This window comes from Rhinatrema bivittatum, chromosome 9, assembly GCF_901001135.1.
Source record: "Rhinatrema bivittatum chromosome 9, aRhiBiv1.1, whole genome shotgun sequence".
Taxonomy (NCBI): Eukaryota; Metazoa; Chordata; class Amphibia; order Gymnophiona; family Rhinatrematidae; genus Rhinatrema; species Rhinatrema bivittatum.
In genome coordinates this window covers 45,052,385-45,074,114 of record NC_042623.1, presented here as the reverse complement: position 1 = coordinate 45,074,114, position 21,730 = coordinate 45,052,385, and the positions used below count along the sequence as shown (strand labels likewise).

The 21,730-nt window shown below is 42.0% G+C and overlaps 1 protein-coding gene across 1 annotated transcript in view; it reads right to left on the bottom strand.

Annotated features, from left to right (window-relative positions):
• The window catches only part of PUS7 (pseudouridine synthase 7), a 68,720-nt gene that overhangs the window by 33,561 nt on the left and 13,429 nt on the right, over nt 1-21,730 (bottom strand). The window contains exons 6-8 of the mRNA XM_029615035.1: nt 14,655-14,766; nt 8,541-8,618; nt 7,827-7,955 (exon numbers count right to left, since the gene is read on the bottom strand). Coding sequence (XP_029470895.1) covers nt 7,827-7,955; nt 8,541-8,618; nt 14,655-14,766 — 319 coding nt within the window. The remainder of the gene's footprint in view (nt 1-7,826; nt 7,956-8,540; nt 8,619-14,654; nt 14,767-21,730) is intronic.

Below are 21,730 nucleotides of genomic sequence, written 5' to 3'. Positions count from 1 at the left end.
CCGAAATGGAGGACGTAGATGTTGCGCACCTTTGAGAAAATGTGCTACATCCGGATGCGCAGCCAAGGATAATCCCTGAACCTTACCACGAAAACATCCAAGCCCTGCCACTTGTACCCATAAGGAACTACAGGACAAACCCTTGGCTAATCCATCTTGTAAAAAAGATAAAATATTGGATACAAAAGAGTGAACTGGATCTACTTGATGCTCATTACACCAAGATTCAAAAAACTTCCACACCCTTGCATAAGCCAAAGATGTAGAAGGTTTTCTAGAACGCAATAAAGTAGTCACTACAGCATCTGAATAACCTTTATTCTTTAACAGACGCCTCTCAAAAGCCATGCCGCTAGAGAGAAGCATTCGACCTCTTCCAAACAAACCAGACCCTGAGACAGAAGGCACGGAAGATCTCGAAATCGAAGGGGACCGTCCAGTGCTAGTCTGACCAGGTCCGCGAACCACGGACGGCGTGGCCACTCCGGAGCCACTAAGACAATGTCGACTTGTTGAACTTCTATCCGATGCAGAACCTTGCCGATCAGAGGCCAGGGAGGGAACACGTAGAGAAGAACATCCCTTGGCTAAGGAAGTACCAGAGCATCTACTCCTTCCACTCCTCTTTCCCTCCTGCGGCTGAAGAACCGAGGGGCTTTGGAATTCTGAAATGTGGCCATGAGATCCATTGCTGGAGTGGACCATCCGTTGCATATCATTTAATAGGCTTCCTCGCACAGTTCCCACTCGCCTGGGTCGAGATGATGCAGACTGAGAAAGTCGGCTTGAATGTTGTCCACCCCGGCAATGTGTGAGGCTGCGATGCCGAACAGATGTTGCTCCGCCCAGGCGATCAGCTGTTGTGCTTCCTGAGCTACCAGGAAACTTCGGGTTCCTCCCTGACGGTTTATGTACGTTACCGTGGTCGCATTGTCGGAAAGAACCCGTACCAACTTCCCGCAAAGGAGAGGTTGAAGAGCGATTAAGGCTAAACGAACCGTTCTGGTCTCTAAAAGATTGATCGACTACTGCGCTTCCTCTTTGGACCACTGACCCTGAACAGATGTATTCTGACATACCGCTCCCCAGCCTGAAAGACTGGCGTTGGTAGTGACCACAGTCCATTCCGGAATCTCTAGCGGTACACATTGTTGCAGATTCGCTGTCTATAACCACCAATCGAGGCTGGAACGAGCCATCTCTGTAAGAAGAAGGGGAAGGTGGTATAGTTCCGAAACCGGATTCCAGCGTGAAAGCAATGCAGACTGAAGTGGTCTCATGTGCGCAAAGGCCCAGAGAACCAACTCCAGAGTAGAGGTCATTGAACCTAAAACTATCAAGTAATCCCACACACAAGGAATAGGAATATAGACTGTAAGTCTCGAATTTGTGATTGAAGCTTGAGAAGGTGATGCTCCGGAAGGAACACTATCCCTTGAACAGAGTGTCGAACCGTGCACCCAAAATCTCCAGAGATTGGGAAGGTAATAGGTGACTCTTGTCTTCGTTGATCACCCAGCCTACAGACTGTAAAAGGCTGATTACCCTGTTGATTGTATAATAACAAAGAGATTCCGACTTCGCTTGAATCAACCAGTCATCCAGGTACGGATGTACCAACAGGCCCTCCTTCCTGAGTTGAGCGGCCACCACATCGATTATCTTGGTAAATGTTCTGGGAGCTGTGGCTAATCCAAACGGGAGAGCCCTGAATTGATAATGTTGCCCTAGAATGCAAAACCTGAGAAACTTCTGATGATCGGATCGAATGCAGATATGAAGATAAGCTTCGGTGAGGTCAAGAGATGCTAGAAATTCTCCTCTGTGAACCGAAGCTATGACAGACTGAAGAGTCTCCATCTGGAACTATGGAATCCTTAGACAATGGTTGACCCTTTTGAGATCGAGAATGGGACGAAAGGTTCCTTCCTTTTTGGGAACGACGAAGAAAATTGAATAACGACCTTTCCGATGTTCCGATGGAACTGGAACTATAGCTCCTAGGTCGCTTAAACGCTGTAGCGAGTCTTGGATAGAACCCATTGATCCGACGTACATCTGGCCCATTCTCCGTAAAACAGAGACAGCCTGCCCCCAATGACAGGAACCGGAAAAAGGACCGGCCTTATCTCATTGGACAGACTTTGTGCCTCCTGAGACTTGGGAAGTTCCAGGTCTACCAAAGCGGCGGCCACAAAAGGACTGAGACCAATTCTGTTGTCTACCTGAAGACTGTTTAGCTGGAGGAACCGACGGACGAGAAGAACGAAATCTTCTGTTAGACCGAAAATGAGAGCGAGATGAAAAAGAGCTTCTAGGTCTAGGACGGTCCTCTGGCAATTTGTGAATCTTATTTTCCCCTAGGGACAAAATTAAATCTTCCAATTCCTTACCAAATAATAATTTTCCCTTAAAAGGTAAAGCCCCTAATTGAGCTTTGGAGGATGTGTCTGCGGACCAATTCCTCAACCAGAGAAGTCTGCGAGCCGATACAGAAGCAACGATAGAGTGAGCCGAGGTCCTAATGAGATCATATAAAGCATCTGCACTATAAGCAACTGTAGCTTCCAGTCTACCAGCCTGAGCAACTTCCTCTTCAGAGAGGGAAGAATTGTTTTGTAAAGCCTGGACCCATCTTAGTCCAGCTCGCAAAGCCAAGCTACTACACATGGCCGCCCACACACCAAGAGCAGAAACCTCAAAAATTCGCTTAAGCTGAACCTCCAGCTTACGATCTTGGAGATCTTTAAGAGCCGTAGCCCCAGTTACTGGAATAGTTGTTTTCTTAGTGACGGCTGAAACAGCGGCATCCACCTTAGGAAATTTTCAAATTTCCAAAGCTTCCTCAGGTAATGGATACAATTTTTCCATGGCTCGTGCTTCCTTAAGCCCCAACTCAGGAGTATCCCACTCCCGGTATATAAGGTCAGTGAGAGAAAGATGAAAAGGAAATGATGTCATGGGACCTTTAAGGCCAAGCAACACTGGGTCAACGCCACCCATCCGAGAATCCTTCACTGGAGCCTCGAGACCCAATTCCAGTAAAATTGCTGGAATTAAGGGACTAAGTTCCTCTCTTCTAAACAGGCGGACTACTTTGTGGTCATCCCCATCCACAACATGAGGGTCTGAACTAATACTCAAAGCAGGGTCTTCATTTAAAACCCCCTCCAGCAAGGACTTGTCCGGGATAGGTAAAGAGCCATGCTCAGAATCATCTGAAGAAGAAAAAATTGTCTGATCCGGACCCGGACGAAGGGGACGCTTCGGAGCTGACCCCACTCCCAAATCCGTGGAACTAGCCCTTTTAGAGGAACGTGGCTTTAACCTCTGTTCAGATGAGAGACTCTTATGTCTTATGAAATTTCTTAGATTTGTAAGCTTTGCGAAGAAAATGAAGAAAATCCCCTGAAAAGGCATGAGAAGAGGAAGAAGAATCTGAAATCTCCTCCAGGCTTTCAGCCAATAAATATGGCCCTGTTTCGCGCGGCTTGTCCCCCCCAGGGACCGCCGGCTGCGGCGACAGTGGAGGCGGATCAGAAGCACCCTGAATAGCTTGTTGTGTTGCCACCCTCAGAGTAGACAGGAGTGCCTCAGTTCCAGCACTGCAGCGAAATGAGTCCAGGGCAGGAGAGCAGCTGGGCCGAGGTTTTGGGGCCGCGCGAAGTGGCAGAGTCCCTTTTGTTATCGGCAAACTTGATGAGCCTTCCCCCCCGGGGAGACAGGATGAACAGAGACTCTCCCTGGAGAGACGCACGCGTGCATCTCCACAAGCGCGGCAGGCCGTGCCTTGCGGCATTATAAAGAAAAAACGGTGCGAAATAAAAAGTATGAAATAAACCAAAAAACTAAAAGAAACCCCGGCGAAAAACAAAGGCACGGGCCCACCGAACACCAAAAGGTAAGTAAATAACGATTCAGCTGTGAAGAATTATTTTTCTTTTTCTTTTTTACCTGACCGAAATGCCACGGCCTCCAGGAGCTGCACCAAGTAGGGTGAGTGAGCCGGGCCCCCCGGTATCACCCCTGCCAGGAGTGGTTGCTGGGTTCAAAACCTTCCCAACTCCGGCAGCCTCAAAAACCAGGAGGGATAGTCCTCCCAGGACTTGGCAACCTCCCGGGAGGCAGTGAAATGGCTATGAAGAAAAACAATTTTTTTTTTTTTAAATAACAAATGAAAAGAACAGGCTCTCTTCAAAAGAAAAAGAAAGTCTGCAAAAAATTAACTCCTAAACTACCTGACTAAAAAATAACAAACTACCACAGACTGCAGGGTTAGGAACGTCCACCTCTGCTGGGAGACAGAGAAATACTCGTCAATACTGATTGGCTGCAGGTGGTGCTCCAGGGTATACGTCAGAGTCATTAGAATGTTTTCTCTGCCTCCCTCTGCTGGATTGGTGACATAACCCAGGGTCTGGACTGATCCAGGTACGTACAGGGAATGGATTTTTCTGCAGCAAGTGTAGGCCTTTTGCTTGTAGCCATCATGTAACAGGTTTTAACCTCATGTGTTCCAGAGCATATGCTGGATAAACACAACCCATCGTTTTATATGAATTATGTATTAGAAAAAGGCCATAAATTTATGGAAATGAAACTTGGGCACTTCTTGTGTTGGATCAATAAAAGTGTCACAACCTACTTCTTTTCTCCACGACCAATATGCCCTCTAGAATGCTCCATGATAAATCTCATGCGGTACTTTGACAAAGACCCACATGAGACTCCTCAGAAAACTAAAAAGTCATGAAACAGGAGACGTTGTCTTTTTGGGGACTGCTAACTGGTCAGTTTTCCCACTGGAGATAGGTAAATAGTGGTGTGTCCCAGGGATCTGTCCTTTGACCAGTATTTTTTTTTAACTTATTCATTAACGATCTCGAAAAGGGAGTGACAATTGATCAAATTTGTAGATGACGGAAAAGTGTTCAAAGTAGTTGAAACACAGGCAGACAGTGAGGAACTGCAGAAGGACACTGCAAGACTACAGAACTGGGCATCTAAGTGGCAGATGAGATTTAATGTGGACAAGTGAAAAGTGACTCAGGTAGGGAAAAATAATCTCAATTACAAGTACACAATTCTGGTTTCCACATTGGAGTAACCACCCAGGAAAAGGATCTTAGCGTCACTGTTGACAGGATGTTGGGTCAAAAAAGCAAATAGGAATTATTTGGAAAAGAATAGAGGGTACCATAATGCCTCTGTTTAGATTCACTGCAAGACTACATCTTGAGTATCGCATGCAGTTCTGGTTGCCTCATCTCAAAAAAAGATAAAGTGAACTAGAAAAGGTATTGAAGAGGGGAAAAAATGGTTAAAGGGATGGAACGGTTGCCTTATGAAAAAAGGTTTAACAGTTTAGGACTCTTCATCCTGGAAAAGAGAAGATTCAGAGAGGATATGACAGAGGTTAAATAAAATGATGAGTGAGGTGGAACAGGTAAACAGGGAATGGTTATTTACCCTTTCAAATAGTACTATGATTAGGGGACAGAGACCTTGAAACCAACAGGTAGCAAATTTAAAACAAATTTTCACTCAACGCACAATCAAGCTGTGGAATTTGTTGCCAGAGGATGCAGTCACAGCAGCTAGCATAGTAATTTTAAAAATGTTTGGACAAATTCCTGGAGGAAAGTCCATAAACAGTTATTAACCAGAGGACTCAGGAAATTCACTGCTTATCCCTGGGAGTGAGCAGCAAGAAACTGCAACTACTTTTTGGGATTGGTCACTATTGGAAACAAGATGCTGGGCTCAATGGACCTTTGGTCTGACCCAGCATGCCACTTATGTTCTAAAAGGGGATGACATTACACAATATAATCATGTTATTAAGTTAATTTTTAGAAATGCGCAAGCAACTTGGTAAAGAGGAAAAGAAGGGAAGTTGAGGGTGATGGGGAGATGAAGACAGAAGAAGAGTGTGGAGGGGATGCAAGAGATGAAAGGGAAGAAGATATGAATGCACAGCATTTTCTGTCTACGCAAGATTAAGGCTAGGTATCAAAGAAATGCAATGGTCAACTTTGTCAAAGTGATCTTCTGGCCTGGGAGCCATAATGTGAGCCAGGAATGAAACCTGGAGTACTTCACAATCAGGTTTCCACATGGTGCCAAACAAGTACAAGAAGAACTATGACGCACCTTGTTACCAGCAGATAAATCCAGTGTACTAGAAAAGGAAGACTTCTGTTGGAGAAGCTGGCACAGGTTAGATGGTCCCTATGAGAGGTGCTTAACCTTTGCCATTAGGAGAACCACCAGAGTCACAAGCCAGTGATCTCAGCCTAAAACCTAGGGTCCAGCTCCATGTTACTTTGTGAATATTTCTGGCATATACTAGTACATCACACAAGCAAGCTTTCATGTTTATTGCAGAAGCTCAGGGGAATATTCTGTGGTAAAAGGTTAGAAGATGATATAGCAAGTCTGTGTAGATTTGCACATTTTGTATTACTTTCAATATTCAATTAAAATCATTTTTAGTGAAATCATTTTCCTTTCCCTAAGTGAAACTTTTTCAATCTTTGTTGTATGCACCTGGATAATTTATTTTGTTCCTTTTCCATTTCAATTTTCACTCTTTTCCTTTCTCAGTTTCTCTCTCTCCTCTCTCTTTTTCTTTATACCTCTTCACCATCCTCTCACTACAACCTACTTCTCTCCCTCCCAAAAGATCCTTTCCTCCAATCTCTTGCACTTATTTTTGCTTATCTTTCCTCTGCTCCTTCCACTTAATCCTCTTCTGATCTCCTTGCTCCCCAGCCAGACTCCCTCATCTGTCTCTCATTGCCTCCCAATATGCTGCCTAGTGGTGCCCCATCCACCACCCTCATCCCGACTGTGCTGGCAACACACAGGTTGGATAGGTCTGCAGCAACTGTGGCAGGACTGGCGGCAAGGCAAAGAGAAACACAGTTTGCCTCATGAACATATCCACCCCTCGCTGCTTAGGACAAGAGACAAAAAGCTCTGCCCTTGTCACTTCAGGTACAATTTAGGGGTGGGGGGGGGGGGATGAAGGAGGCATTGACGACAAGCATCCCATTAAGTGCCTGCCCAATGAGTTCTCAGCTCTCCCCCGACAATCAAGGGACCCTGTGAATCAGAAGGCACAATGCGTATATGCCAGAGACGCACGTGAGCATTTACCAGAACACTGGGGAACTGCAATAAAATCCCCTGTTTAAGAAAACTATTCAGCTTTGTAGTATACATTATTTGGGGAGGGCCAAGTGCAAGAGCAGAGAGCACCTGCATCAGTTACCGAGGAGGGAACACAGTGAGTAAGCAACATGGAAACACAGAAGTCAGCAGGAAAGGACTATCTGGTCCACCCAAGCCTGCATATTTGTACCTACCTACTGTGGTGTCACTGCTCGTACTTGATCTGTGGTCTTCAGTCGTTCAGTCACTGAAGCCCCTCTCTCTCTCTATCCTATGCCACTGTTTTGGCTCCAGTAACCTCTGCTGGGAGTCCTTTTCCAACCATCCATCAATCACCCTCTCAGTGAAGAAAAAAAAACCAAAACAGATTTCCTAACTTTCCTTTTGAGCCAGCCCTCCCCTTCAGCATCACATGAGACCCCTCGCCCTTGTGTGCAGTTGGTGTATTTCACGATTCTGTGGGATGGGGCCCTAACATGGAACTAAACTGACTGTTTTTCACCTACAAAATGCAAAACTGAAAAATATAAAATACATAAATATCTTACAAAACAAAAATGATGACAGTGCTCGTCTCAGCCTCGCTGAAGGCTTTCCCCACTATCCTCCATTTTAGAGTTGAAATTATTCTGGCAACAGAGGTACTTTACCTGAGAACTACTGTGAAGAGATTTCCTTGCAGTTCTCCCAGTTTCAGGGGCCACTTCTTGTAACTAAAGTTTCCAAGTTTGAAGTTCATTAAACAGTTGTTTAAATGAGCAAGTCTGTGTGCAGTGACTCTAGAAAGAAAAAAGAAAAAGAGAGAGAGACAGTTGCACATTCTCTTCTGAATTTCTGTTTCAACCAGAAAGCAAAATTACAAGTGGCAAAACATGGACATTCTATTCATTGAACCTAGTCTTGTATTTTTGTGGTTTGCAAAAGCTCTCAGGGTCCTAGTTAACAATTTTCCAGGTTTGAGTGCATCAAGCTAAGAAACACCTCTACCAATTGGTACTCTAACATACAAGAGTCAAACAAAATAGTTTAATAAAACTGCATATAAAAAAAGACTGCTGTTTGTAAAAGAAACAAAAATATTCTATGATAAAAAGACAGAAACATAAAGAACTGAAAGGGCTCCAGCTGGCAATCAAACCCCCAAAAGCAGTTTGCTGGATCCTCTGTTCCTAACGGAGAAACTTTGCCCTCAACACTTGCGTGTAACCTAGGGTGCACAGATGAGGGACTGTGGTCTATACAACATTTCATAGCAGGCTATACACATGGTGAGCCCAGGTCTGAATTATATCTTAAGTGCATTATCCCATTAATAAATGCCCATAGTTCAAATTCTGCAACACTGTAAATACAGATGTACTTACTTCAGAACAGCAATCTCTTGTACTGTAATAGCCCTTTTATCTTTGGTCCCCATGTAGGAAAATATGTTTGGCTTAACCCTGTTTTAAGGAGATAAGATGGGCACAAAATACAAAATTCAGAACATAGGTGAGTATTTCAGCACATATCAGCATGAGTTACAAGAAAACAATGGTATTAAAAAAAAAAAAAAGTCAAAAGGTTTATCCACGCTAGACCAACTGGAACAAAATGAATGCAGAAACCCAGAATAGTTTATTGCAAATTAAAATGGGACAATGCAAGAGGAGTCAAGCCTGAGGTGGAGGATATTATCTACCTCTTCCCTGCTCATCCCTTCTTTCTAAATCCTCCATCTTTTATACCTTGTTAAACCCAGTTCTTTGTTTCCAAGTTATACTATCCTGTTTACTGTAAGACATTATCATGTTATGGTTATTGTTGGAATGTAAACCGACTTGATTGGTAACTGTTACTTGAATATCGGTATATAAAAGTGCTAAATAAATAAATGGATTTCAACTTATATCTGAAAGGAAGGATTTGTTCAAAGTCATGATGTTTCCAGGCCACCTTTGCAATGAGCAATTGGTAGTTTGAAGGCAGCGATTCCTCACAGTCACTGGTACTAAGTATTATTTCTGGCCTGAAGCACAGTACAGGAACAAGTGGAAATGCAATAGAAATGCTTTTGAACTAGTTTCTGGACACAATTAAAGTTAAACTGTGTTAGAGGTCTTGGGGAAATTACTTGAATGCACAATACTTCCATACATTTAGACTACTGATTTATATTAAAAGGGGTTTTAACCAGTTAAGCAGGCTAATGAATATTACTTTACCAGCCTTTTAACCTTAAAGAAGCAGTTTCCAAGTTGGATTAGGTTGCTATCAAAATGCAATTTCTAATATATATCTGGCTCCTACGCAAATCAAACGCCCAAACAGACGTTCGATAAAGTTGTCAAACTGCTCAAGAAAACTTAGGACTGAAGCAACACATGGTTACCAGGTTTGGCCTTAATCTGTTGATAATAGTTACAAAATTAGGAAAGCATGCTTCTAAAAATGAAGAAACAAAAGTTGTTCCAGCAGTTTATCAGTAAGTGGAGAGAATTTACTGGTCCACAGAAAACAAAAAAATACCCACCTACTAGCAACCTGCTGTTTAACAAACCAACCTGCTAATGCTGTCAAACAACTGGTTATGCTCCCCTGCCAGCAGATGGAGGTGGAACAAAGCTGACATCACCTTACATATAATACCCCTGCAGTGACCTCAGCCTGCCAGTATTCTCTTCAAAAGCCACTGTGGACATACTAGTAAAAATTGATTAAAAATATTATTAAAAATGTCAACTGTAACTGTACTCAACCAACCATAAACACTGAACTCCAGTAAGAACATAGGTACCCCAATCTAGGGACTGGATGAACACTTGCCAGTAATCCCTTTGGAGTCGAAGCTCCCCCCACAGGAGAACCCGTTACACAATCGGACAGCCAAGGGCAGGAAATGGAGTCCATCCGTCTACCCTAAGGAAAACAAAATTATCAGGTAAATAATTTCTCCATTTCGTAGCGTGTAGCCGGATGGACTCAGGACCAGTGGGATGCATAAAAAGTTACTCCCGATCATGGCGGGAGGCTGCCCGCGGTCCAGTTAACACCACCCGTGCAAAGGCTGTGTCCTCTCGGGCCTGTACGTCGAGGCGATAAAACCTGGAAAAGGTGTGCAAGGAGGACCACGTCGCCGTTTGCCAGATATCAACAGGAGACAACAGTCTAACTTCTGCCATGACACTGCCTGAACTCTAGGGGAATGTGCTCTAATCTGGGAAGGCAATGGCTTTTCAGCATCCACATAGACGCCCGTGACCACCTCCTTAATCCACAAGCTATAGTAGCCCATGAAGCTGGTTCGTCCTGCTTCCTTCCCCCATGAAGGACAATCCGGCAATCCATCTTTGGGAACAGTTCTGAAACTTCCAGATACTTCACTAGAAGTCTCTTGACAACCAAGTGAAGCAGGAGATGATATTCCTCCGTATCCTTGAGTTTATCTAGGGATGGTAATGAAATGAACTGATTCAAATGAAATTCCGAGACCACCTTAGGCAAGAAGGATGGAACAGTACGTAGCTGTAATGCCCCTGGAGTCATTCGGAGGAATGGTTCCCAGCACGACAATGCCTGCCGTTCGGAGATGTGATGCGCTGAATATATTGCCACCAGGAACACCTTCTTCAAGATCAATACACGCAAGGAAAGACTGTGCAGCGGTTGAAAGGTAGGACTTGTCAAAAAATCAAGCACCAAATTAAGACTCCACAAGGGAACCACAGATGAGGCCGAAGGTGCTTCACTCCCTTCAGAAAGTGGGGCACATCAGGGTGGGCCGACAGGGAGGCCCATTCACTTCACTCCTGAAACAGGAGAGAGCTGCTAGCTGAATCTTCAAGGAGTTAAGGGTCAAACCTTTATTCAACCCATCCTGCAGAAATTCCAGAATAAGTGGGATTTTGACCGCACGAGGGAGAACACAGTGATCCTCGCACCAGAACTCACTCTCCAGATCCACTAGAGACATGGAAAACCTCCAAGCACATTTTCCCATTAAGTCAGAATCAGTAAAGCCAATAGCATACTAACTTTAAACAATTTATGTTAACTACAAACACAGCTGGTTCTGGCTATTTTGGTACAACTGTAACCATCAGAACGTCTCCATCACGTGACTGTTCACCATGAAAACACATGGCTGACATCACATCCAAGTAGTCAGAGACAATTGATTGTAACACCATAATTCAATTTCAAAGCAATGTTTTAAAGTTTCAAAATAAAATAATAAAAAAAAATCTTTTAAATTTGGTTTGTTTTAATGATTTCCATGTTTTTATCTTATTTTTTTGTCTCATGTCAAAATTGGTTTTGGTTTTATAACCTTTTGGTCTGTTTGTATTAAATGTACGATTGTGTATGTCTGAAAAAAATAACCTGCTTTGAGTTAGGCAGTAATTGATCAAGAAATACAAATAAATAAATGAAAACGTATGCAGTTCTCACCTAAAATGTGTGTCATGCTTGCTGGACTTTTTGTTTTTTAATTCTATTTATTAATTTTCAAAAATGTACAAGACATACAATCTTGAAAAGCAAAAGAGCATAGTCAAAAGTGTATAAACAATAAGTAACAATCATTTAGTATGTATAATTAGCTCCATTATGTCCACTATTCAGGATCCACCAGATGGCTAAAAAGAAATAAAATCATAACATGAACAAGGAAAAAGTATTAGAGCTAGACATGTATGTTTTACCTATAAAAAAGCAGCACTCACTGACATACAGTGAGACACAGAGTAGTGCTTCTCTACAGAGAGAACTGCGACTCTGCTCCTCCCAAATGTACCTGTATTGCTTATTGATATGCAATAATACATTTAAACCTGTTTCTACTAAATTTGGTAAGTTCCATTGTGTTCATGGGGGCAGTGCCTTTAAAGCTGATTCAGCACTTAACAACCTAAATTTCAACTTAGTGGAACAGATTGAGACATCGTATTTCTCAGAATTCATCTTTTTTTCTTTAAAAGACTGATAGGCTTTATTTAGAAATCGTAAAGATCTGGGGGAGAACACCCCCCCCCCCCCAAGCAGCAGCAGGAGCAGGATTGCTGGCAATAATCACTTTGTCCCAGCACTTGGAGAATGAAACAGCAGAGTCCTAGTTTTTAATCAGGTGGGGCTGTGCAGAGCCTGTACTCAAGATGGCAGCATTCCAGACACATCAGGAGAAACTGCACTTAGCTGCTCTCTCTCTCTGGGAATGTCTCGGAGTTCAAACATACTTGTGCACTAGGTTCAGGCTAGGAGGACCCCAGATTGTAAGCTTGCTCTGAATGATTTACTCTGTAGTTTGCAAGCTGAACACTATGTGCTGTCAGACAGTGCTGCCTTTCATTGGTAACAGAGAGCGCAGCACTCAGACATATGAACTGGCACATGGAAATCCTCAGAAAATATCTCCTAGCCTTAGAAACACCATTCCCAATACAAACTCTCTTTTCCCATTTTTTTATTTTTAAATCATAGCCTGTATGACTTACCTTAGCCAGCTGAAAGCTCTGGTTCTTTTTCTGCCTTGAAAAAGGTTAAATAAAGGCAGTTTGAATATTAAAAAAGTGTTACCTTCTCTCGTTAACTGTCTTATCGCTTAAACTATTACCATATTCAAGGGATGGAAGCCCGGATGGAAGCCCTTGAGTTAGTGGGCTCGCTTTGAGTCCTGACAAGAGGTGGTGAGCTTTCAAATTGTCAACGGCACACTTCACTGCAAGGCTTAGCAATTGCAGTAGCTTGGCTTCCACAAGCATTTCACCTCAGACAGTAAGCAGACGATCCCTTTCTTGGAAAGGGCCCGCTCAAACTACACAGGTAGTGCTCTCCCAGAGAAAACAAACCCCATTAGATGAGTAGTGAGCTGCGCTGCTGTCCTGGCTCGCATCACTGTAGAGAACAATCCACAGGAGCTTGGCCCATTAACATAAAATTTGACTCAAAACAAGTTTAAGGGCTAAATCACAACCATGAAATAGCCATAGAAATTCTCTTCAGTTAAAAAAAAAGTTTTTTTTAATTCAGGCGTTTCAGCTTTACTGCGGCACGGAGAGCATAAGGATCCTTCAGCGGAATTACACTGTGCCCCACAACAACGGACCTTCTCAGTCATGGTGACTCACTCTCAGCTGTGGCAGGACACAGGAATTCCCTGCCGAAGTGCAGGTAACGATCTAAATCCCCAAATAATGGCCGATTTAGAGAGCAGAGACTTCTCCTCCTTACAATGCAAGCAACAAAAGAGTGAATAAATCAGTCTCTAGAGCTGGCCTCACTGCAGGAGCATGGCCACATTTTAAGGCACTTTGACACTAGTAAAGGTGCTGAAAGTAAAAAATAATAAATCCTCTTCTTAATCAGGTACAAGAGCAAAAACTCCAAACTCCCATCCAACGGCTGGAAGCAGAGAACACTGTTTGAATGTGTTCTAATCATCACTTATATTCTAGTGATGTCATTAAAAAAAAAAAAAGGTTTTAGAATTCTGCCTCCATTTGTGCTGGACGAGACGTTCAGGACTGGTGGAGCAGAAGGAAAAGGTATAGCAATTAAAACAGAACTAGTGCAAGGTTTGAGACCAGAGGATCATCCCCCCCCCCCTGTTTTAGAGGGCTAAAGCTACAGCAGCACTGTTGGCAGCCAGCACATCGCTCTCTACTAGTCAGAACAGATTCAATTCATGCCAAAACAAACCCACAACCGGGCCCACATCTCCATGGATCAGCTGTGTGCTACAGATATACTCTCCAACCTAGGCTTTGAGGTCCTCTAATCACAGTTTTCGTGAAGTTTCTTTCTTCTCCTCACCTGGCACACCCTTCAGAGACACGAGAACAGGCTTCTTCAATACTGAGACCATTATTTTGGAACATGCTACCGGTTGCCTTGTGGACTTCTACAGATACCAAGGCATTTAAGAGAGCACTAAAAAAACAGTTTTATTCAAGACAGCATTTGAACCATTTGAACAGAAAACATACATTGGTATTTAGACCAACTTGTCTCCTGGGTGTCTGTTTGTGGATTTATTAATGTCGAGCACTAAATTGCTATGTAGGTTAGCATTCTCTTCTGGTGGGCTTTCGCAATTCTGATTTTTGCTCAACAGGTAACTTCATTCTTTCTGGACTGAGATATATATATATCTACATATATACACTTAAACATTAACAGACAATGGTGCTTGGACTGTTGGGTTTTCATTTTATACTTTTGTGTGTGTTACTCTGTACCCTGCCCTGAACAGCGGCGGGTGCGTGATTATAAATAATTCAAATAAAATAAATAAATGTGAAATGCTGCAGATAGAACAAGGAGAACCCCAAAGAGCATTCGTGCCTCTTTCTGCCTGCATTTTGACACTATTGACAGAAGAACTGTTTCAATCCCATGGTTGTTAAGAAATAGAGCCTGAGCAGGTTGCCGAACATTGGCTTTGTAATAAATTTCACAGACTATTAGCAGAGGGTAAGAAAGTGCTTCACAATACTAACCGTAAAAATTTAGACAGTACATTAATAGCATCCATCGTATCCTTGTTCTCCTTGTAGAGGACAAAGTGGCAGTAGCTCCCCCGTGCTTTCGGCCAGGAGTGCTTTCTTGGAGCTTTAAAACAAAAGACATACATATGCAAAATATCAGAACTTCCAGTATATAACTTTGTAATGGTCTTCCATTTGGGAACCAGTGCATTTACTTCTCATTCCATTCTTTGTACTGAAATGAACAAGAGGATAACCTAAAAAGCAGACTATTATTACTGGCTCCTACTTAGCTCAGAAAAACAAGCAAATGTTTGTGTTAAAACAGAAACGTGTGAAAATTAATTTGTATTTCTCATCCATTTACTCGATTTTTTATTTTTCAACAGCTATTAGAATAAAGTCACACTGATTCCTTTCCAAAGAAGTTTCAGCTGTTTTAACACTATTTAAAGGGGACTTGATGGTTGGCATTTCATTATACACATATGAAATGCCAACATATCTTACCTGCTGCTGTTCTGACCTCTGTCCAAATGTACAGCATTAAGAGCACAAAAGAGCAATATTTAATTTATACCATCTTCGAGGTTATCATGCATATACTTGTATGGGTATTCATGTTGTGGTGTCAATGGCATCCAATAGCTATGTGGTGGATAGCAGCAATTTAGACACTGGCGCAATGAACTCGGGCAGCAAGTAACCATGATCAAATGAAAAAAGAAAAAAATAATTCAACTGTGGATGCATGGAAAAAAAAAATCATGAAGCTGAAACAATTTATTTAGGACGGTACTGTATCCACACCTTGCAAAAAACTTCTAGTTTAAGGCCACTCAAGTGGGCACAAGGACTCTCAGATCATTCTGCCATCTACCTTAGAATGAGCAAGCACAGTGCTAGTAAACTGCACTCCTCAAGACTTCTCACACAAACTGGGACCAGTCCACCTATAACCCAAATAACAAAATGTCCAAAACTATTACCCACAGATGAATGAAGAAAGAATTTAAAAGTAAAGCATTTTTATGCTGTTCTAGTAGTTTGGCATACTGAAGGGCAAATTTGAAAAGCCCTATGCACGTCGAATCTGGGAGATACGCACATAACTGGGACATGCGAGGATTTTAAGAGGCCCACAGCCATGCACGTATCTCCTGGTTTGCACATTGGAAAGGTTTTTGCAAAAAGGGGCAGGCCGGGACAGCGCCATTAAATCAGTGTCGCGTACAAGCGTGCGCTGGGATCACACAACGGCATAACTTGCTGCTGCTATGGACTGCGGGTAAGTAATAAAATAAAAAAAATTTAGGGTAGTAAGCGGGGATTTAGGGGGTCTGGGGTTTAGGAAATCTGCTTTTTAACTAGGGCAAACTGGGAGGGAATGGGGAAATAGGCCTTAACGTGTTGCCGCTCGCATCTACAAAAATTCCCCCACTTAACGCATGCGAGATGGCTTTCGCGTACATGTCTATATAAAACCGTGCATGAAGGTAGCGGATTTTATAACATGCGAACGTAGACTCGCGCATATTATAGAATTGTTGCGTTCATGTGCACACACTCGCAGCTCTTAAGATCTAACTTTAAGTTTCTGCGTAACAGACTAAATTTGTGGTTTCCTAAGACTCTAGTATAGTCTTCAAGGGAAGATATAAAACCACATTACCCAGGACTCTTCTCAGTGACCAGCAAAAAATGCTACAGTCTCAAGAGATGCTCTGATCAGATATGTAATTTCAGCCAGATGAAAAGAAAAACCAAAAAGGACCTGATCATTAAAAGAAGAAATAATAAACAAGAAAAAAAACCCCCAACCTTTAAAAAAGTATGTGAATGGTTCACTGGGCCAAGTCCAGGGGATCACAGCTCCCCACTGCACAGGGTTATCAGACCATAGATGTTCAATACTAGGCACGTTCCAAATGGGAAAACCGCATATAAAAGCAAGAAAAAGGAGCAGCTTTAAAAGCTCCATTGTTAGTTTATAAGTCTGTATCAATCTGCAATTAAAATCCGGTTTCTTAAAGCGAACCTGAGGAAGGGGCATGGACAATGAAAGACAAGGGACATTTAAAGGACATGTATCTTACAGATGCAAAATGCCACTAGTACGACAAAGTCTGTCGATACTTGAAAAAGACTTTCAATAAAGTTATTACTTTTTCTTCCTAATAATAAAACAATCATACAAAGCATTTTTTTCTGAAAAAATTGTAGGTACTCTGAAAACAAGAAAAATATATTACCAAAAGTGCCTATTAACACTTAAATGCCTGATAACTTTTAATGAAATACATCCACCTAAATAAATAAATAAATAAATAAATAAATAAATAAATAAAGGCGGCACTCGGATTTCCAGCTAGAGGAAAAGGTCTACTGATTCTGTTCATTAATTATTTTAAATGCTTGCTTATAATACAAGGTGAACAAAATGTGTACAAGCAGGGTAAGATGAAAAATATGCCAACATGGAAAACACTGATAAAGTTAGAGGTTTATCAGCATAAAAAAAATGGCAAACATGCGTACTGCATTACCACTAACATGCAGAAAGCATGCGAGCAGACCCGAGTACCTTCAAAGGCAAAACACACTCTGTCACCTACACGTAGGATGCAAATTAGACACAGACAGGTGAGAACTAGTACCTTTTAAAGTCTTATTTCCAAAATGGCCCCTCTTTTTTTTTTATTTGCTTAAAGAAAACTAGGCATATAGGGAGGTAGTTCATTACCAGTAATTTGAAACAGAGTATTTATAAAGGCCAGGCAATTCCTCCTCTTTCTTTATTCTTCCAGCTCAAATCGGCTTCATTTGCAGCTACCCCTATGTTATTCTCCCCCCACCCCAAGTGTACCTAGTCTTGTTATTACAGTGATAGCAATGGGCTGGGGTCCATACACTAGAACCCTGTATCATGGGCTCTAAATCCTGCCACCAAGTGTCGCCCTTACTGGTAACAATGATTCCCTCCTCTGACATCCAGGTGCTCTGCACACTGCTTATGCGGCATCCCCAGCCCTGGCTGGACCGGGCTGCATTAGGCCTGATACAGAAACTGAACCGGGGAGCTTTTGCATGGCAATGCCCAGCACTTGCCAATAAGTCAACAAAGAGGCCCACATACTAAGTTTTAATTCTTTAAAAACATTCTTGGAGGCAGCCTGGGGCTGCGAAAAAGGTACAATACATGTGGCACTGAGGAGGCGTGAGCCACTTTAATGCACAATTAAAACCAATATTTAATATGGAAAGGGGGGGTCTTAATTCTTATGCTTCTTAAATCCATATCTCAAGATGAGTTTCACCTAGGAATGAAAGTACAGGGCAATTAAAAAAAAAAAAGTCACATTTTAAATTAGGAGGCATCTGATGTGACAAAGAAACTGGGAATTCTGTGTCAGTACCAAGTAATTTCTCCAATAGTTCCAAATCTCTGCTTTATCTTTGCCTGGTTGCAAGTTTGTTGGTGCCTCCTTTGCTCTGAATTTTTATTCTCATGTTTGTTTTTTTCAAAAAGCTTCAGTGTGGCTAACACACAGCATTTCCTTAGGTGGCTGTCTTGCTGTAATGTCATCTTACAGTTCTAGGACAATCCAAATAGTGTTGTTGTGACGAGATGCTTAGCTTTCATTTAGAAATGGGACTTCAAGGTAAAGAATCAAGAACAAAAAAGACATTCAAGGAAAACATATCACAAGGGATATAGAGAAGGGAAACCCCCCCCCCCACCAACTTCCTCCCAAAAGCAGCTTTCCCTTTAAGATAAAATGTTCATATTCTTTACAGTCTTGTGTGAAAAAACATTGTTTACTTGCTCTATTTAGCAAGTAATCTCTCAGAACCAGGTTTAAAGTTCACCTTTTACTTTTATGATCCACTAACAGAGAATATGTTTTTAGAACACATTTACCAAATTAAAAAATAAAATGCCCAATGTATTGCTACATTTTAATGATGTTACACCTGCAGAGGGACATAGACAGTGCTAATTTTCTGGTTTAATGAATTCTCAAGGATTATTTCCTGACCTAAAAACAGCCACCAGACGTTGCCCAACGGAAGCCAAGTGCAGCACCTGGAACCGGTCTGGAAAATATCAAGAATGTACATGTTGAAGTGTGCCCTGTGTGCACACTGCAGAACAGTAAAAAAAATAGAAGAGTTTCTGAATTTTCACTACAGATTTATAAACAGGAAGGGATGCTATATTGATCTACCATTGTAGCCCATCACTGGACAGCCCTCACAGAGAAGATCTGTCTTAGTGGCAAGCACTTATCTACAGTCAGTTGAAAACACAGAAAATTCACAAGTTTAAGTCCTGCTCTTTCACTGACTTTGATGGAACTTAAGCACATCACTTTATAATCTATGCCTCAGCTACTGCAACTGTTATCATTGAAGCCAATATTCAAAGAAAACTGAGCACCTGGTCTAGGTTTGGGCTAAAAATTCCCTAATTTTAACCACTTAAATTTAGGCCTGCTATTTATTTGACAACTTTCAGGCACCCAAGTTAGATGCCCAGTACTGCAAGGTACCTAACTTACTTCCATCAACCTAACCCTAAGACATAAGAACAGAGGTTTGCCATACTCGGTCAGACCAAGGGTCCATCAAGCCCAGTATCCTGTTTCCAACAGTGGCACAGCCAACTCACAAGCACCTGGCAGGGTGCCAAGGGATAGATAGATTCCAAGCTGCTTATCCAAGAATAAGCAGTGGATTTCTGCAACTGTACCTGAATAATGGTTAATGGACTTTTCCAGGAACTTGTCCAAACCTTTTTTAAAATGTAGCAACACTGATAAATTTCACCACATCCTCTGGCAACAAATTGCAAAGCTTCATTTACACGTTAATTAAAAAAAAAGTCTCTCTTATTAGTTTTAAATTTATTACCTAGTAACTTCATTGTGTGTCCCCTGGTCTTTGTACTTTTCAAAAGAGTAAACAACTGATTAACATTTACTTGTTCCATTCCACTCATTATTTTATAGACCTCTATCATATCTCCCCTCAACCGTCTCTTCTCCAGGCTGAAGAGGTCTAACCTCTTTAGTCTTTCTTCATAGGGGAACTGTTCCATCCCCTTTATCATCTTGGTCGCCCTTCTCTGAACCTTTTCTAATTCAGTTATATCTTTTTTTTGAGATGTGATGACCAGAGCTGCACACAATATTCAAGATGAGCTCACACCATGGAACGATAAGAGGCATTAAGATATGTTCTGTTTTATTCTACATTCCTTTCCTAATAATCCCCAGCATTCTATTTGCTTTCTTGGCTGCTGCTGAACAGTGAGCAGAAGATTTCAATGCATTTTCAACGATGACACCTACATCATTTTCCTGAGTGGTGATTCCTTATGTGGAACTTTGCATTTTATAGCTATAATCTGGGTTACTCTTCCCTAATTGCATCAATTTGCACTTGCCACATTAAATGTCATTTGCAATTTGCATGCCCAGTCTCCCAGTTTTGCAACGTCCTCTTGCAATTTCTCACAATCCTCTTGTGATTTAACAACTTTGAATAATTTGGCATCATCGGCAAATCTGATCCCCTCACTACTTGTTCCCATTTCCAGGTCATTTATAAATATATTAAAAAACAGTGGTCCCAGAACAGATCCATGGGGCACTCCACTATTCCTTTCTCCATTGGAAAATGTACCATTTAGCCCTACTCTCTGTTTTTCTATCTTTTAACCAGTTGGCAATCCACAATGCCCTATGACATTTTAATTTCCTAAGAAGTCTCTCATGAGGGACCTTGTCAAATGCTTTCTGGAAATCCAGATTATACTATATCAACTGGCTCACCTTTATCCACATGTTTATTTACGCCCTCAAAATAATGTAGCAAATTTGTGAGGCAAGACTTCCCTTGGCTAAATCCTGTCTACTTTCTAGACACCTAAGTTTAGGCACTCAGTCCTAGACAATTTTCAAAGATGTCAGTTTATGTTCCTAAACCCTTTGAAAATATATGCCCTTGTATCTTGACCCTTTACACCACAAAGGGATCACAACAACATTAGCCTGACTTTTGGCCCTAGAGATATTTTTATTCTACTGTTCTAACAGTTAAGTGAGTTGGTGCACAACCACTGCTATAAAAATAATTTGTATGTGATTTGTAACAAAACCAGTGTTATTTCTTTCTTATCTTATGACCCCCTCTTGATCACCACTTTTTCTTCCTTAGTCCATCAGAATACTATCCAAGCCACAGAATGCCAAGGGCCCAAGTATTTTCTCCCTTTTAATCCCATCTTCATTCTCTCCTCCACAGACTGCAAGCCCAGGAGGCTACAGAAATCCTTGGCAATCCATGGGCTCAATTGGAGAATTCTTTGAGATCCACTCATTGGTCACTACCTTCTCTATCTCCCCAGGCTTGAGCGCATCACCTTTATGGTGTGGCCAGGTCTGAAACCAGATCCCTGGAGCTTCGGCCTGAGCTGCATGGTCAGCCCCATACCTAAAAACATACTCCACATGGTTTCTACTTTGGGATGTGATGCAAAACAATGCAATCGGTATCATTTCTCATTCTTCTATAGAAGTCAGAGGCAATGCAGATGTAGGGAAAAAGAACCAGATAATTTCCAAACTAAAATCTACTACCTGGAAATACGCAACGCTAACCAAAAGAGATTACACTGTTTGTTAAGAGTGACTCTGCTGCCTCACTGTTCTGCTCGCTCTCAATTTGCAACTCCTCCCAGCTTAGGAAGAAAATAGTTTCCTTGCTTTTGATGCTATAAAAACTTCAACAACACTGTTCAAACTAACCCCAACAAGCAGAAACATTCCTCAGCAGCGGTACAAAGCAACACGACGACACGCTTAATCCAGGGAAAAGAAAATTATTATTTACCTGCTAATTTTCGTTCCTGTAGTACCATGGATCAGTCCAGACAGTGGGTTATGTCCCCAATCCAGCAGATGGAGTCAGCACAAGCTTTGAGGGGGCGTATCCATATATACTACTACCCCCTCTGCAGGAGTTCAGTATCGAGTATATCAAAGCCCGAGTAGAAACCCCCGAAGGATCAAGTTTGTGGAAAC